Raw genomic sequence first — 17,282 nt, 5'->3', positions numbered from 1 at the left:
ACAAATTGAGCCAATCAATTTGTCTTTCTCAGATCTGTGCTCTTTTGGGTCACATGTGCAGCTTTCCAATGGTGTCTGAGTGAACATTGGTCACTTCAAAGCTACTCTTTGCCACAGGCCACAGCTGATTTATCTTCATCCACGATTCCTCCTTTTGATGAGAGAAGCAGCAGGGATGATAAATTAAGAAGGTCACATTAAGCTGGGAAAGAAACTTAAGCAAGGGATGTAATTAATAAAAGATTTCCTTCAGTGGGGGAGCAGGTCTCTGAAGTGTCGCCTATGTTTAAAGTAGGACGATGGGAAATGGGCTTAAGAGCGTCCCAAAGGCTAAGACTTGTCTGTTGCCTGTTGAGAGAGATTTTTTCACCACTGCAAATGGTCTCAAATTCCAAACATTGGCCTCTGGATCTGACAAACATTAACAACCTGCAATGATAAATCACCCTGTTCCAATTTTGAGTCACGGCTGTTATTATGATGATGTTTCCTCATCCTCATTAAAGCCTTCTGTAGCTCTCATCGTCTCTCCCAGTGTAGCCAGATGAGAGGCCGACCTGCGTGCTTCAGGAGCTTTTCCAGAGCCCTGCTGAGTCATCCCTCACTCAGTCGCTGATGCATGAATGAAAAGCCAGGGGCTGGTGGGTAGGGAAGAGGAGGTAGAGAATGAATGGCTCATTTGTCACATATCTCTCCTGCAAATGCTACCCGTTTGTACTTCCCCCTTCCCTTTCTCTGTGAGTCTCCCTCTCCACCCCACTCTTTATCGGGAAAGAGAAAGCAATACCTCCTTGTACCTCCCCGCCTCAGGACTAATTAAGTTTGGTTTTCAATACAGGAGGCGGCACTGGTGGCTTTTTCAATAAACAAACCATTCATTTGACTTCAGCCATTCAAGTCGGGGAGACTGAGTGTCTGTAACATTCCTCGCTGGTTGTGGTGTATTGCAGGCGAGTTGTCTCCATGCCGAGTGCTAAATGGAGGATGTGGTGACATCTGCCTACTGACCCCGGAAGGAAGAGTCAACTGTAATTGCAGAGGAGAGCGTGTGCTATTGGATGATAACAGATGTGTGTGTAAGTCAGATGTTTTTAAGTCCTTATCCCCCCACACAGACGACACACACACAGTTCTCAAAACAAACATTACACAAAACAAATATTTATAATGCCATCTTATTATCCGTAAAGCCATTTAACCAGCTAGACTGACAATGCTTGGTGCTTCTGTCAATCGTAGTGCATAGCAGCATTGTTTGCTAACATGTGACTTAACCCTTTATTGTTCAGTAGAGCTGTGTTGTCCAAGGCTGTAGTTTCAAGGTAGTATGGTTGCAATAGTTGCATCGACAGCTATACTAAAACCTTGAGGCTGGCTCAAACCGGGTGTGATGCTATGGGATTAAGCATATCCCTGGTTAAAGCTACAAAGCTCTTCTCTTGCAGCAGAGAATTCTTCCTGCAACATCCACACTGAGTTTGAATGTGGGAACGGCGAGTGTATTAGCTACCAGCTCACGTGTGATGGAATAGCCCACTGCAAGGACAAGTCCGATGAAAAGATGCAATACTGTGGTAAGAAATGCATCGTATCTTGCTCCGTTGTTGAGTTTTGTGCAGTGCTAATACACGGCTAACTACTTACACCATTCTTCCAGATAACAGGCAGTGCAGACGGGGCTTTAGGGCCTGCTACAACCAGCGCTGTGTGGCCAACAGTCGCTTCTGTGATGGGATTGATGACTGTGGGGATAGCTCTGACGAGGCTTTATGTAACAGTGAGTGTTTCTCCCAGCGTTCTCTCCGCCTGAGAGTGGACGCCCTTCCCGACCAGCTCAGGCTCCGTGTTAGGCCACATGCTTCACTAAGCCCACTCTCTTTAATGAGCTCCTGGATCACATTGGTCCTGATGCTCATAGATGAATCTCCACGAGAGAGAGAGAGAGAGAGAGAGAGAGAGAGAGAGAGAGGGAGAGAGAGAGAGAGAGAGAGAGAGAGAGAGAGAAGACACATTTTCTCGATACTGTAATATACCTAATTGGGGGATCCTGTTGTATGCCCAAAATTCCATTTCATTTAGTAGTCTGTAATCATTCGGAGATGTATTTATCATCAATGTTTTCATGCCTGTAATTCCAGGGCAGATGAACCCATTGTTTATTGCATATTACACCGTCATGCACTTCAAACATCAACACAACTATAAAGAGGTCCCATAAAATACAAATCACCAATAAATGGGATTTTAGATACCAAGATTACAGCATTGTAATGTGTCTCAATGGATGCAGTTGGTTTTTAACGGCATACAGTATCAGCAGTGACCCTTTTCTGTGAACACTAGAACATGCAATTAGAGTACACACACTGTAAGGCGTTTTTAGTCTTAATATTTGATGTGTAGTGGTATCCCAAAGTGCGGGTCATAACATTGCTTAGCTATATACTTAAAATATGTCATCATCTCTTTTCTATATGTGAATCATAAATGCCATTTCTGTCTGTCTTTCTATGTAACATCAGGCCAGCTTTTTAGCTCTGAATTCTCCACAGTTGTGCTACCTGCATCAGCTTGTCACTGATTTCCCATCTTGTGTCCATTTAGCATCCGCGCCCTTTTTGAAATGTGAATTTGTCTCTCAGATGTCACGTGTGCCACTGCCGAGTCTTCCTGCCAGGATGGCAGTTGTGTCCCCAGCTCCGCCTGGTGTAACCAGGTCATCGACTGCGCTGACGCTTCGGATGAGAAGAACTGCAGTAAGTCACGTCTCCTCGACGTGTGTTTGAGAAGAAACGGACCTGCGCCGCCGCTGTGTATCTATTGGATCCAGCATCACACTCGCATCTGTTTCGTTTGCCCGTTACCTGCACCCGAATCTATTTGCCCTTCCCCAAAAAAGCAAATGAAGAGGCATTGTGTTTAAAGTTCCCCTGTTCTGTATTCAGATCACACTGACTGTTCCAACTTCTACAAACTGGGGGTGAAGGAGAGGAGTTTCATCAGCTGTAACTCCACCAGTCTGTGCATCCACCCCTCGTGGATCTGCGATGGAGCCAACGACTGTGGAGATTATGCCGATGAGACCAGCTGCCAGGGTGATTTTCCTCACCTCTCTATTTCCAAAGAAAGTCTGCTTTAATAAGAAAACACTTAAAGGGGAGCAATACCGTGTTTCATTTTCTTAGGTGTTTCAGATTACCTTAATTACCAGCTGTGAGAGCTTGGCCGATGAGTCACCAACACCTTAAACAAGCTCCTTCCTTTCCTTCTGTTGTTCCACCCTGTAGTTTCTCATGGACACAAGTGTGACGAGGGCCACTTTGCCTGTCCCAGTGGGAACTGCATCTCCAGTGTGTGGCTGTGTGATGGGCAGAAAGACTGCGAGGACGGTGCAGATGAGTTCCAGTGCGGTATGCTTTTAGCCATCTTGGATCTTATTTCGTCGTAATTTCATGCAGCAGTATCCTCAAAGCCAGGTTCGATTAGAGCGGCGATGCAACGCTGGTTTCAGAAAGCCGGCTCAATGTTTTCCTTTTGACTTTGAGGTTTAATATTTCAAATGGCTTAAAATATGTCTGTTGTGTCTAAAACTGGTACTAATCGAGGGTAGGAAAGTAAGAGAGGAAGTTGGGAGAAGTATAAAAGAGAACCATGCTGTGACAGGTGCCGATCATGTGGTTTGGTACTGAGACAACTCATGCCCTGGCATTCAAATGCCCACTCTCATTCTTCGATTAGACCCCCCACCATCGCAGCCCAGACATTTTAGTTCATTACATGGCTGTAGTCCACAAAAATGTGTCTTGTTATGGAAGGCTTTGTCAAATGTTCTTGAATAGAACTACAGGAAGCCACCTATTGAGAGAATGCAAGGACAAATCCTGAGTAAGAGCACTTAATGGCACGCCAAGTAACAATGCCACATATTCTATTATTATTGTCCTTTTTTCATTGTGCGCTTAATTACATCACTCCTCTAACACTGCTACTTGTGGATAGATAGTGTACCTCCAACCTTGCATTCAAATAGAAGATCATTGAAAGGACACTATGTTATTGTTTCCTCTCCATTTGCATATTTGCCTTGTGTAATTAATTCATTAGCAGTTAGTCTTTGCGACTTGTTCCTGGATAAAAACATGTGGCTTCATTGGAAAGTGGTGACATGAAAGGATCACACATACCCCATATTGAACTATACATGTCCCTCTTAACAGGAAAGACAAAAACGCTGCTATTTCACTCTTTGATAACAGATTAGGTATGCATGATGTACCGTGACAAAGTAAAGATTGTTTTAATTACATAGTAACGCCATAGTAATGGATATGGGTAAAAAGAAATGGCCACCAAACTAGTCATTTGCTCCTTGCTTCATTGCTGCCATTGTTTTTTTATTTTTTTATTATTTATATCAATCTTGTTTTGCTGTTGAACAAGTGTTCATACCTGCATGGGTTATAACTTTGAATGAATAAACCTATATCTTATACTGCATGTGTATCTGAACAGGTAGGCTATACATGTTATTCTGGAGAGTGCAGACTTTTGGCTTAACCTCAGTTGAAAGACAAAATAATCACAACTTAAATACATGTTGGTCAGATTGGATTTGAAACCAATGCCTCCACTAAATGAATGAAATGCAAAATCATCAGATCTGGACAAACACATTCTCATTCTTTTATCTAAGAGATTCATGTCTGTGTATGTGAGATGATTGTATCAATAATTGCAAATATGCCTAAGAAGGCTTTCAAAGCTGAAATGATTAATGTCTCCATCACAAGGATAGGATTCTGTTAGATGTTCTGAATTGCATTTTCAGGACAAATAGATATTCTATTTTCTCAGAGTTAATTATCATATAAAGCCAGACCTATGGATAAACTGACAGCAAAGGGAAATGGTGAGAAGAAAATGTCATTATTTCAATGAAAACCAAATTTCACAATTGATTTAATAATAACACTCATCTGTCATTGCAATTGTCTGATGAACCTCAAGCAGTAATGTCTCCAAAATATTCATAAAGAATGTACTATTCTTTGATACTCACGTACTGTAGTCATACTCTATTTTGTCATGATTTTGTAACTCATAATGTTAACATTTGAAATGAACAAACTCTCACATATATAAATAATTATGATAACTATATCATGTTTACACTTGTCATCAGAATTGTCTGAATCATATCAAAGTAGAAAGAATCAGTTTGGTACACAAAGATATGTTCAAAAGCACACATAGATCATTTGTTTCATCTCCATTCTCTTCATTGTTCAGTGAACCATAAATGATTTTCTTTACATGACCTGCAAGAAAGCCTTCTTTCTTCCCTCATCCTTTCCTCAAAGTTGTGGCAGTTTGTGTCATTACAGAAGTTCAAGATAGGTACATCCTCAAGGCTCTGCTGGTGGAGTGGTTGTCTGACAGGAACCCAGGACATATTAGGAAGTAATTGGTTCTTGTCTCTATCTCTTCCAAATAGCTTTTTTTTTTGGATTATCTACACTTATATATTTCAACAGCAGTCCTTTATTGACCGGAAACTGGCAGGTTTGGTTTGTCCTTGTTTGGATTGTGTTGGACTAAACGACAGAAATACCCTAGAGAAATCTTGTCGTTATAGAAATATTGCCCTCTCTTCATGGTGTTAATCAAAGTTTCTGTTTAGGATTCAGTAGCAGCTCTCCTTCAGTTGCAAACCGCTTTTTCATCACAGAAAACAAAATATGTAAGGTCTCCAGTTTGGCTGCAAGGCCACTGCTCACTACAAAGCAAATAACTTCAGAAAGGCTCATGGCAAATGGGAACCAAGCCACTTGTGTTTTGATTAAAACGAGCTGCATGTCTTCTATATGGGATGCTGTTGTTGTTTGGTTTTCTCAATACTGGTGATTTATGGCTTTGGAAATCTGTTTTCCCGCCTCCTCAGACTCCTCCTGTCTGTGGAACCAGTTTGCCTGCTCCAAAAACAAGTGCATTGCTAAGCAGTGGCTGTGTGATGGGGAGAATGACTGTGAGGATGGCCTGGATGAAAGTGGACAAATCTGCGGTAAGGAGGCTTTCTAAGGTCATCATCAAGTAACCAGTCGGCTTTTCAATCGCATACAGTATACTGTACCAAATCTTTTCCTGAGTTAATCCAAGAAAACAATGTAGTTGTGATTTCCAAAATTGGAAATTACTGGCAGTATATTCATTTCCGTGTAATTCTTATCTTGATTGTCACAGCATGATCTGATATTTACTGATTGAGTTATTATAGCTACTGAACAGTACCTTGCAGGCCAATTAAACCTTAACCAATTAAATGTCCTTGAAGATACTGTGTCAACCCTTAGTGGATAAAATATAATAACAATAGTTAACAACATTCAAATGTATTTATATTTCAACCTACACGTTGATAAAGAAAGTGTTTTGCCGTCTCTTCATAAACGGAGTGACTAAGTTCAGTTTAGTTCTGGATTTTAATAAGTATTTATCAATCTGCAGATTGGGAGAGAAAACCAGACCTCTGACAATAAATGACAACACAACACCAGGCTTTGGTCTCAATCATGGTTCTCTTCGCTCCGAAGGCCGGAGGACCATCTTTTATAGGGCACAATAATGTAAACATAGATAGTGACAGTCAGGCAGTAATGACGTTACAACAGTCTGACACAGAAACAATCTACTCTTATTAATAGCAAGCTTACATGAGAACATACTAACTAGTATCCAATGACTAGTTCTATTGATTAGTGAATAATGTAAGCACACAGGAAATCCCAATTTCTTCCACAACGTGATGTAAAGTACGGCCATCAGCTGTTGACCTTTCAGTGTTGTTTTTCTCCCACTAGGTTCTGTGACGTGTGCTCCAGGGTTGTTCAGCTGCCCAGGCTCATACGCCTGTGTGCCCAAGCGCTGGCTCTGTGACGGGGAGAGGGACTGCCCTGATGGCAGCGATGAGCTCTCTGCTGCTGGCTGTGGTAAATATATGTGCACATCTACATTTTACCAATGTAGATGATACTTATATCAAACCTATCTGAAACCTATTTCAGACCAGCAAAGATTTTTACTTCTTCATGGCATTTTTGTCGAGTGTTTCGAGTGGCATAATATGAGAATATTAATGTAATATGAATACAAACATAGCCCTGTAATGGTGACAATCCACCATTCAGCATTCTCTTTTTTCTCATACATTAGCACCCAACAACACGTGTGATAACAACTCCTTTCGCTGTCACAACAAAGCCTGCATCCCTCAGCACTTTGTCTGTGATCATGACGATGACTGTGGGGATGGGTCAGATGAGTCTGTAGAATGTGGTAAGTCAAGATCCAACGATGCTTTATTGACACATTCCCTGTGTGACTACCTACCCATGTACTATCTGTGCATCAACCTACAGTAAATCAACTTTATTGACTTCAGTATTAACTACGCCAGAAAGGACACGTAGTAACTAAAGTATAACAATTTTACTGGAGTTATTTTTTGATTGAATGAGTGGTTGAGTGGTTTTTCCATTCATCTGGTTTATAAAATTCATGCTTCCTGGAGTGACAGATGATGACCCTGTGGCTGTCTCCCCAGACTACCGGTCATGTGGACCGGATGAGTTCCGCTGTGGCGACGGGCGCTGCTTGCTTAGTGCGCAGTGGGAGTGTGATGGCTACGCAGACTGCCCAGACCGCTCAGACGAGCTGCCAGTGGACCTCAAATGTCTGGCAGCAGGTACGGTACCATACGACTGCTGTTTGGCACTTCCCACGTAGCTCTACATCAGTGTCAGAGGCCCCCGCTACACCTCAAGGAAAGAGGACATATGGCAGTAACGAATGGCAAATGGAACTAAGTGAACATTTTTGAACAGACTTTATCTGCAGGGGAGCCTTTGTAAAGTGATCAACCCCTGTATAATCGCATGGTCCTGTGCCAATGACAGTTATGTATTACTCTTTCAGGGAGTTTGTGTAATGGCTCCTTCTTCATGTGCTCCAATGGTCGCTGCATCTCCGAGACGAGCCTCTGTGACAAGAAGAACGACTGTGGAGACCACTCTGATGAGAAGAACTGCAACGTGAACGAGTGCCTGAACCGCAGAGTCAGTGGCTGCACGCAGGACTGTCAAGACCTCACAGTGGGATACAAGGTAAGTGACCGGTAATAGGGTACCCTGCTTACAGGCTGTGGTCGATGGCAGCCTGGTAACACACCACTCTCTGGTTTCAACTATGTTTGCTGGCTTTGATTATTCACACACATTCTGGACTAGGTCTTGTGATTACACTGGATCTCAACCAACCCCTGGAGGGTTTCAAATGAAATGATTACACTGATAGTGCATGGTGATAACTATATTTCGACTGACGCTGACTGCAAACTGTAGCTTTCATGGACTTTGCATCGAATACCAAGGCAAAACCGCACTTCTATGTTAAACCTGCAGTATTATTTACTTACTTCCTCACGTCAGGTGATGGAACTGAAGCCTTACTGTTTACCACAATATGCTAATCTTTCTCTGAGGAATATATTCATTTTAACATGAGAGTGGATAGCATTTCTGTCAGGGAATGTTAATAACGCTATTACTGAAGATGGTTTCTACTTGATGCTTGGCCCTGCCTTGACGTGAGGAAAAGACCACTAGAAAAGTGGGGAAATATTATAATTGCTATGTTTATGAGTGAGTAAAGTGATTTATTGCATAATTGCATTTTATTAGACTCATCAGCGCTACATGAAAACTCACATAAGAGCAAGCAACCACTTTAATACAGAAGATATACCATACATGCTAAATTATTTCACCTTACACTATATGGTACTGTAGCTTGCTTCCAACAACTGAATGAAGAGCTAAATAGTGTTTGGAGAGGTTATTTGGGCATCGGTCCAGGAGAGTGTTCTTTGTGTATGTTAAGATTCATGACAGGAAAGGACAGTACTTCAGAGGGTCTGAGGGATGACTGATATTTGGCCTCCATCCAGGTCAAAGCTGTGGTGGTGAAGTGACCCCACAGCAATCACAGTTGTCAGAAGAGCACACAAACACACACCCACACGCACACTGTCTGCCTGGACATCCCCCTGCCCTGCTCTCTCTCTCTCTCTCTGCACCAAAAAGTGACAAAAGGCCATCAAAACTCTGCACTGTCTGGAGAGCAGAGCAAAGCCTTCTAGAGAGCACATCAATGCGGACCCCCAGCTCATCTGTCTGTGGCCTGAACAGAGAGATCAGCAGAAATAACCTCTAGGTTATAACTTTGGATAAGACAGGGATTTGCACTGGGCCCAGTTCAGCTGATACAAGCACTTTGAGTTATTTTGGATGGTGGTTGCTGAATGGCAGTGGAAAGGGAAAGACTTGAGAGGGGTGTCTTTCATTGTAACTTGACATGGGTGTCGTCATGTTGATGTTCCTTACAGTTGAAGCACTTTAGCTGTATTAGCATGGATAAGCATTATTCCAGGTATCTGAACATTATGAAGAGTAGGTACAACAACACAAAAATAAGGTTTATGGGGTAAAATCAAAATGTGTGGATGGTTACGGTTTGTGAACAGCCTCAAAAGAAAGCAACTTAAAATGACCATCTCAATCCAAACTCTACCCATGCTCAAGTCATATTTACACCTGTTACAGCTTTGCAACTACACTTGTCTCATGTACTTTATCATGTGCTCACCATTGGGCAACCTGTTACAGAATGGTTTTACTCATTATTGATCTATTATACATCCTAGTACACAAGGCAACCTATCCTGGTGCACAAGGCAAAGTTCACATTTCAATCATTTCTTTATTTAAGACAGTCAAGAATACCAATATCAAATGACCAGCCTCGTAAGATGCACTGCTGTATATTGTATACTGTATATACAGTATGGAGTATGGTTATATTTACCTGGATTGTATATATATTATTCATAAATAGCTACATCTTTACATTGAGCACCAACAAAAAATAAAGCCAACAATATAAAATATCAACTGCTGTACAATATCCATAATATAGTGCTGTGTATATTGCTTTTTTTACATTAGCAAGTCTATCACCCATCAGTAATTGTGTGTCTTGAAGAACTATGGTACTGTTTAACTGTAAACTGTCAACTGTTTTCCATGCAGAAAATTATATTTAATAAATAAATAGCTGTCCATCATCGCACCTTTAGATAATTATTGTTTTCCCTTGTCTTCTCAGTAATAGGCACCAAAGCAACCATATTATAAATATGTTGCTATTACATAAGAGCACAATCTTAACACGCACATACGGCAGTGTGAGACACACTTTTATTCTGTTGAGAGCAGCAGGACATTTACTATGGGATACCCTAACCCTAACCCTAACCCTAACCAAAAGCCTGTAATGGGTTGTGATACAGCAGAGATATTGGGGGATTTTGAGTGGAAGTGCCAACCAAACCCAAAATAATAATAATCTTGAAGCATCATCAACTGTTTCTGAAACAAATGATAGAACTAAGTGTTCTGCATCTCTTGTGTGTTTGTTCTTCTTTCTGAGCAGTGTAAGTGCTGGCCAGGTTTTCGTCTGAAGCATGATGGGAAGACGTGTGTGGACATTGACGAGTGCTACTCCAGCCTACCTTGCAGCCAGCGCTGCATCAACACCTATGGCTCCTTCAGGTGTCTCTGTGTGGATGGATACGAAGCCCTGGAGCGTAACCCCAACACCTGCAAGGCCCTCTCATGTAATTTGACTTTCAGTAGATATAACTAAATATATCCCGAATGGTGAGAGAAATAAATTATGCAATCTTGTTCTAAGAGCTGTTTTATTATTCATTCTTGTCTTTCTTTTCTTTAGTGGAGGAACCCTTACTCATACTAGCAGACCATCATGAAATCAGGAAACTCAGTGTGGATGGATCTAATTATACCATTTTGAAACAGGTACATGTTGGTTGAGATTCTTTCAGTGGAGCAGTTGAAAGCATATGGTTGTATTTGTCATGTTTCAATTCATTTTGACCTAATATGCATGCATGATGAGTTATGATCATGACTGAAAGTCATTGAAACACCCACCTCTGTGCTGTCTTCTTTTTTCTTTTTCATCATTTATATGTTATCTTAATTACACGTGTGTGCTGGCTTCTCGGTCCTCGCAAGTACAAGTGCTATTTCTAATGGTTTTTATTGGGTTTCGGGTAAGTGTTTGAATTGCCGTAAGGGTTGGAGTTAGGGGTTTCGGATAGTTTTAGGGTTAGCGTCAGGAGAAACTGTTGGGTTTAGACTTTAGGTTAGGTTTTGGGGTTATGGTTATGGTTAAGATTAGGGCTAGGGAAAATAGGATTTTGAATGGGACTGAATTGTGAGTCCACACAACAATAGCAATACAAATGTGTGTGCATGTGTGTTTGTGTTAGTGTTTGTGAGGCTACCACTGCGAGTGTGAGTGTACTGTTAAAGTGACTTAATGAATCCAGCTGGGTCATGAAATGGAACTGCTCAGACACTGAAACCTTAATAGGCCTGCTATTAAGATGCGCTGTGACGTGGTTGTGTTAACGAAGCCCATAGTCAACGCTCCAATTTCGGGCTAATTTCGCATGGTCGCCTGCAATGGTTAGAGAGTGAGTCATTATGTAAATCTGTCACATGTACTTCTATTTTGTTCATGTACAAAGCACTGAAACCTTTCATTACTGAGTCATTTATTGATACAGTCTTGGAAAATTCTATGCATTGTTTAAATTTTTTTATTTTCATTCATTCATTTTGTGAAGTTGAAATCCTTATGTTTGATTCCTTAGCCCACTCATCTTGGGTATGTCTGTGGTGAAGGGTTGGTGGTAGGGGGGTAGTGGTGTGTGTGAGTTTGTGTATGTGTGTGGGAGTCAGGTGGCTGATCGGTTAGGGAATCGGGCTAGTAATCAGAAGGTTGCTGGTTCGATTCCCCGACAGTGCAAAATGACGTTGTGTCCTTGGGCAAGGCACTTCACCCTACTTGCCTCGGGGGAATGTCCCTGTACTTACTGTAAGTCGCTCTGGATAAGAGCGTCTGCTAAATGACAAAATGTAAATGTGTGGGGGTATCAGCATTGAATGCATTATATTGGCAGAGTGAAATCATCTCAAGGGTGTCCTTTGAAGAGGGTATTGCAATGATCATTTCAGACACTTGAAGCTGGATTTCAATACATGCATCGCTAAATTTAACTGGGCTATTCTATAGGGTCCCCTTAACAAATGTGGCCCCCCGACTGCCTGCATTGAGAGTTGTTAACACCACAAATGGAATCACCAGGTTAGCATTAATGGCAGCTGCTGTGGGGATGAGCACGCGGTTCGACTAAGTGGTCCCATTAGTGTGTGTCAGAAACACTGCTGACCCCACATTGCCGTATCACACCATTACATGTTCAGCATAGATCATACATTAATGATTTTATGTTAATACGAAATGATCCAATCAGCTTGTATTATGTATGCCCACTGCATTAAGCCACCCCTTTTATCGTAAATTTGACTGGACTTAGATCGTGGCACAACTGCACTTGAGTCATCTCATAGTCTCACCCAACAACGTTTTTCATACGGTAATTTCGACCTCTGGGGTCTGCCTCACTACTGTGGGCATACATCTAGTGAAAGAGTGTGTAGTCAGTGTAATATCAGCAAGCTGGTCTTAGGAACTCAACTGCAGGGAGGAGGTTGTCCCTCAGGACACTTTGGTGCCTGACTTTGAGGGTGTTGATGATCTGATGAAGATGTCTTGTATCGCCTGTCAGATTTGCTGACACCTTATCCTAGCACCCTGGTGCAAACAGCAGGGGAGGTGTGCTTGTTTAGGGAGCAGTTTTATCTGACTGACAGGGGGATCCTCTGAGAAAGACGGGAAGAGATGTTCCTCAATCTTCAGCTTTGATAAAGCTCCAATGCTTTCCTCCCTGGGGCTCCCATTCAGCTGGAGGCATTGCATCTCATGGGGAGCACACCTAAAATCAATATTGTTAGTGAAAATCACAGGAGACATTAACATAGTGTATTTACAGCAAAGGGGTGGTTCTATAGCCTCAGAATACCCAGTTCTCAACCTAGAAGTGGATAGTACTCTCTTTCACAGTGCTGAATGAAGGTATAAAAAGGCCAACTGGGTCAAGATCTTCGGCTATGCTGCTGCTGCATTATTTAAAGCTAAACAGGATAGTTTCGCTAAAGCTATTTCACTAATGAAAGATGTTATTGAGGTGGATCACACTGTTTTGTGTCTTTTTATTCACGGAGTAGTGGGAGGAAAGGCAATGTAACCTTTGTTTGGGATAGGAATCCATTTACCTATGCTGGCTAATGGGATTTCACTTGTTGAAAGAAGGCACAGAATATCTTCATCAGGGAATTCATACAGTGGTCCTGTTTAGTACATTAAGGAAGTCAATTAGTAATGCACATTCTTTCTGTTTCCTACAGGGACTCAACAACATCATCCACATAGACTTTGACTATAGGAAAGAGTTTATCTACTGGATCGACTCCACCAGACCCAGCGGACGTAGGATCAACAGAATGCGACTCAATGGGAGTGACCTCAAGGTACTGCTAAGCTGAAATGACTCTACGCTGCCATATGGTGCCTCATGGCCTCTATCTTACCTCAGAGACCCTCCCTCCATGGTCTGCACCTCAATGGACTGAAAGCCTTCTGTTAGCAACACCTACACAGAAAGGGTTTCTTTAGTTTTTCGACCACATCATTATTCTAAAAGATGGTAAAATTCCCTTGCTTGGTAACGAAGGAGGCTGCAGTGCTTCTGAGGCATTTCATTGGTTGCAGACAGTTAAGTGTGTTTCTTCCTGTCATCTTTATGGACATCATAATGGACCTTAATTGTCAGACAACGATGTTAAATTTGCAATAAATGCTCTGCCTGGCAATAATATCAGTAGCCTTTGTTGTTGGCAGACTGTCCTTGTTACAAACTGTCATACCGGTTTCTCTGGCTAATCATGGAGGTCTGCTTAGGTCATGGGACTGGGTCCCAGACAGTCAGACGTCATGACTGCACCTGCTGTGCACCCCATCCTCCAGCTCATTAGCATTAATGTGTGGGGGGGCAAAAGGCTCATTCAGCTCAATTACTCCCACAGTCCTTCTTTGAGCCCCCGCCATCACTCAGCGAGAGATCAAACTGTTTGAGATAGATCTGGTGTTCCTCACATTGTGGTTCATTTTAAAGGCAGAGACCAAAGTTTTAGCGGTTTGAACACACAATATGGAAATTAGGATAGGAGTGGGTTTACCATTGGTGATTATAAAAACCAGAAAGACATAAAAATCATGAGTAAAATGCAGGTGTCGATTTCCATATGTAAAGTAAATTGTGGATATGTGGAAAAGCTTTCTATCCTTTACAGACCTTTTACAGTTTTAATGGAAATTGAAATATCTCTGCACTTTCTGTCTAAGCTGAAGTTGCTGAAATATTTGTTATTAGTTTTGACAGATATTTACTCAAAACAGCCTTCAGCCAGAATTCAACCATTAACCTTGTCCAAACAGCATTGTGTTTAATGTCAAAGTAGGACAAGAGCATATTGTTAATCAGATCCATGGTCTGTGGTTTTGTAGTTCCAGTGCAGCCAGAGCCTACAGACAGATATATAGTGTAAGTGAGAGACAGGGGACATCATTAGCTTTCATCAGTCTTGCATGTGTCTACAGTGTCTTTGTCATCATTATACTGTGCCTTTTGTTACAAAATGTGTTTAGGGATGGTGAATATATTGTGTTGCTTGTGATGTCATTGGTGAGTAGGGTATGAAAAACAAGAAACTTTAAAGCTTGTTGGAATAACAAATACAAACAATGACAGTTTAGGTGAAGTAAGAAGTAAGAAATACATTTTAGCTTAACAAACCATTGTTTAAAAAAATTGAAATACATAAAAATAGCCGTGGAGCAGGATCAAAAGTGTTGTGGATTTAGCAGATCTTTATGTTTTGATGGACCGTATTTAAATGTTGACATTTCTCGCAAGTTAACTGTCATTTCCACATAAAGCAATCTCTCAAATCACTGTTGAAAGAGGCTAAATCGGAATACCAGGGACACAGGCTTACGTCTTGAATATTAACCAGGCTTCTTTTTTGTCCAGGGAGACAGTTCTGATTGAAAACACTCCTCAATCTGTGACATTTTGGAGACTGTTTGAAGCTCAGTTTTGTCTAAATTACTGCTTAGGGGACAACCCAGTCTATTTGGCAAGACTATATATCTTCTTGCAAATGATGATAGAGAAGGCCTCAAAGCACATCATGTCTCTTAATGGCAGATTGCACGGGTGTTGTGGGTTTGAAATAGTGTTTTCAAGGCATCAGCTTCATCTGCCAGCTGGCACAATAATTGTTTATTCCAAACAACTGGTTTTCCTAATTCAGGAACTGTCTGGACTCAGAGACATTGATAAAGGGTTACTGAATAAATTCACCATCATTGAGATAGCTTATGTCACATTTTTTTACTGCATTTTCACTTGTTGTTGCTGTATCATTCTAATCTTGCTAGTAATTCCCCGCTGTCTTTTTTCAGATAGTTCATCGGACGGCCGTGCCTAGTGCACTAGCCGTGGACTGGATAGGAAAGAACCTGTACTGGTGTGACGTGGAGAGGAAGACTCTGGAGGTCTCCAAGGCTAATGGCCTTTATCCCACAATTCTAATTAGCTCTGGCCTCAGAAACCCCACTGATCTGACCCTCGACCCTCAGACTGGGTATGTACCTGAGACACTTGGGGGCAGCTTGTGATGTGACGTTTTACGATTTTTATCCAGAAGACATAGTTCTCAGCAACATCCTGTATCTATCATTTAAAGGATTCCTTTAAGATTCAATAGCGCCCCAGAGGCAAATACTCTGTCACCTGATGATGGGAAAATTGGTGTTTTTGAAATCAAGAAGATTCTAGATTGTCAGCACACTTGAACCCTCTGGGGAATTATTCCATAGTGTCCCATTGTCATTGATTTTCAGCTCTTTCACCTATGTACATTCTGAGAAGGAGCAAACGTTCTGTCAGTGACAGCCAGTGAGTGTGTTGTGATTACTATTCCTCCGCAGGTTTGTGTTCTGGGTAGACTGCTGTGAGTCGCCTCATATTGGTCGTATTGGCATGGACGGGCGGGGCCAGGTCATTCTCATTGACACAGAGATCTACAGCCCCACCGCTCTCACTATTGATTACACCAACCAGAGGCTCTACTGGGCAGATGACAACCACATTCTGTTTGCCAACATGGATGGTTCCCAAAGACACAAAGGTGAAGCATTGCTTTGGGCCTGTCTGTGTCAGAGCACACTTATTAGATTTCGACTGATTACATGTTTGCTCTATCTGTACAAAGATGTACTTCTTATGTAATAACTTCTGTCTTTTTGTCCCACACTAGTGTCCTATGAGCACATTCAGGGGGTGATGGGACTGACCCTGTTTGAGGACTTTGTCTACTGGACCGACGGGAAGTCCAAATCACTCAGAAGAGCCCAGAAGACGACCGGAGCTCAAGGGCTAGAACTGCTCAACTCCTGGCAAGCCATTAAATCAATCAAGGTCTATCATTCTCTGCGCCAGCCTGAAGGTAACTCTCTGCCTATACTTCAGGCTTTTCATTTTCCCTCCCATTTCTTCTGACCTGCACCTAGCCGCTGTTTTGTGTCTTCATGATTGTGTAAGCCATGAAATGGACTGTATACATGATTGTATGTTGATTTTGTTTTCCCCGTCTGTAATCTCACAGTGCCCAAGCATCAATGTCAGGTGGCCAATGGAGGCTGCAGCCACTTATGTCTTCTGTCCCCGGGCGGTGAACACAAGTGTGCTTGTCCAACTAACTTCTACCTGGCGGCAGACAATAAGACTTGCCTCTCCAACTGCACAGCCAGTCAGGTCAGCCCACACTCTCTCTCACTCACCTCACCAATGCAAGATTATATAACTGCTGCTCTTTGTGATTGTTGCTCTCTTTTACCTCAGGCACTTGTTGTTGTTTAGTGCATCTTCTCTTTGTTTGTCTCACCCTTTTTCATCTGTGTAGAAGCTTCCCTGGTTTATGTCCCCTTGAAAATAACAATATATATATGTGTTTGCCAGTATACAGTCCACAGATGTAGTTCGGTATCACTCCATTTCATCCAACTACCAGCAAACCTGACTATATTTACATATACACATTTTTAGGTTATTATTATTCTTAGAATTCTTATTCTTATTTTTAACATAACTATTGTGGATAAGTATAGTAGGT

General features: G+C 41.9%; 1 protein-coding gene across 1 annotated transcript in view; it reads left to right on the top strand.

The window, feature by feature from the left end:
* Positions 1 to 17,282, top strand: part of lrp1bb (low density lipoprotein receptor-related protein 1Bb) — a 149,121-nt gene that overhangs the window by 104,485 nt on the left and 27,354 nt on the right. Inside the window, exons 46-63 of the mRNA XM_067261105.1 lie at positions 951 to 1,076; positions 1,446 to 1,574; positions 1,658 to 1,777; positions 2,643 to 2,756; positions 2,946 to 3,095; positions 3,288 to 3,410; positions 5,942 to 6,061; positions 6,858 to 6,986; positions 7,210 to 7,332; positions 7,601 to 7,741; positions 7,972 to 8,159; positions 10,546 to 10,729; positions 10,846 to 10,931; positions 13,452 to 13,574; positions 15,571 to 15,752; positions 16,099 to 16,298; positions 16,428 to 16,616; positions 16,776 to 16,924. Coding sequence (XP_067117206.1) covers positions 951 to 1,076; positions 1,446 to 1,574; positions 1,658 to 1,777; positions 2,643 to 2,756; positions 2,946 to 3,095; positions 3,288 to 3,410; positions 5,942 to 6,061; positions 6,858 to 6,986; positions 7,210 to 7,332; positions 7,601 to 7,741; positions 7,972 to 8,159; positions 10,546 to 10,729; positions 10,846 to 10,931; positions 13,452 to 13,574; positions 15,571 to 15,752; positions 16,099 to 16,298; positions 16,428 to 16,616; positions 16,776 to 16,924 — 2,576 coding nt within the window. The remainder of the gene's footprint in view (positions 1 to 950; positions 1,077 to 1,445; positions 1,575 to 1,657; positions 1,778 to 2,642; positions 2,757 to 2,945; positions 3,096 to 3,287; positions 3,411 to 5,941; positions 6,062 to 6,857; positions 6,987 to 7,209; positions 7,333 to 7,600; positions 7,742 to 7,971; positions 8,160 to 10,545; positions 10,730 to 10,845; positions 10,932 to 13,451; positions 13,575 to 15,570; positions 15,753 to 16,098; positions 16,299 to 16,427; positions 16,617 to 16,775; positions 16,925 to 17,282) is intronic.

Source organism: Osmerus mordax, chromosome 2 (assembly GCF_038355195.1).
Source record: "Osmerus mordax isolate fOsmMor3 chromosome 2, fOsmMor3.pri, whole genome shotgun sequence".
Taxonomy (NCBI): domain Eukaryota; kingdom Metazoa; phylum Chordata; class Actinopteri; order Osmeriformes; family Osmeridae; genus Osmerus; species Osmerus mordax.
Note: the sequence above shows the minus strand (reverse complement) of the source record. Positions and strands in the feature narration are given on the sequence as shown.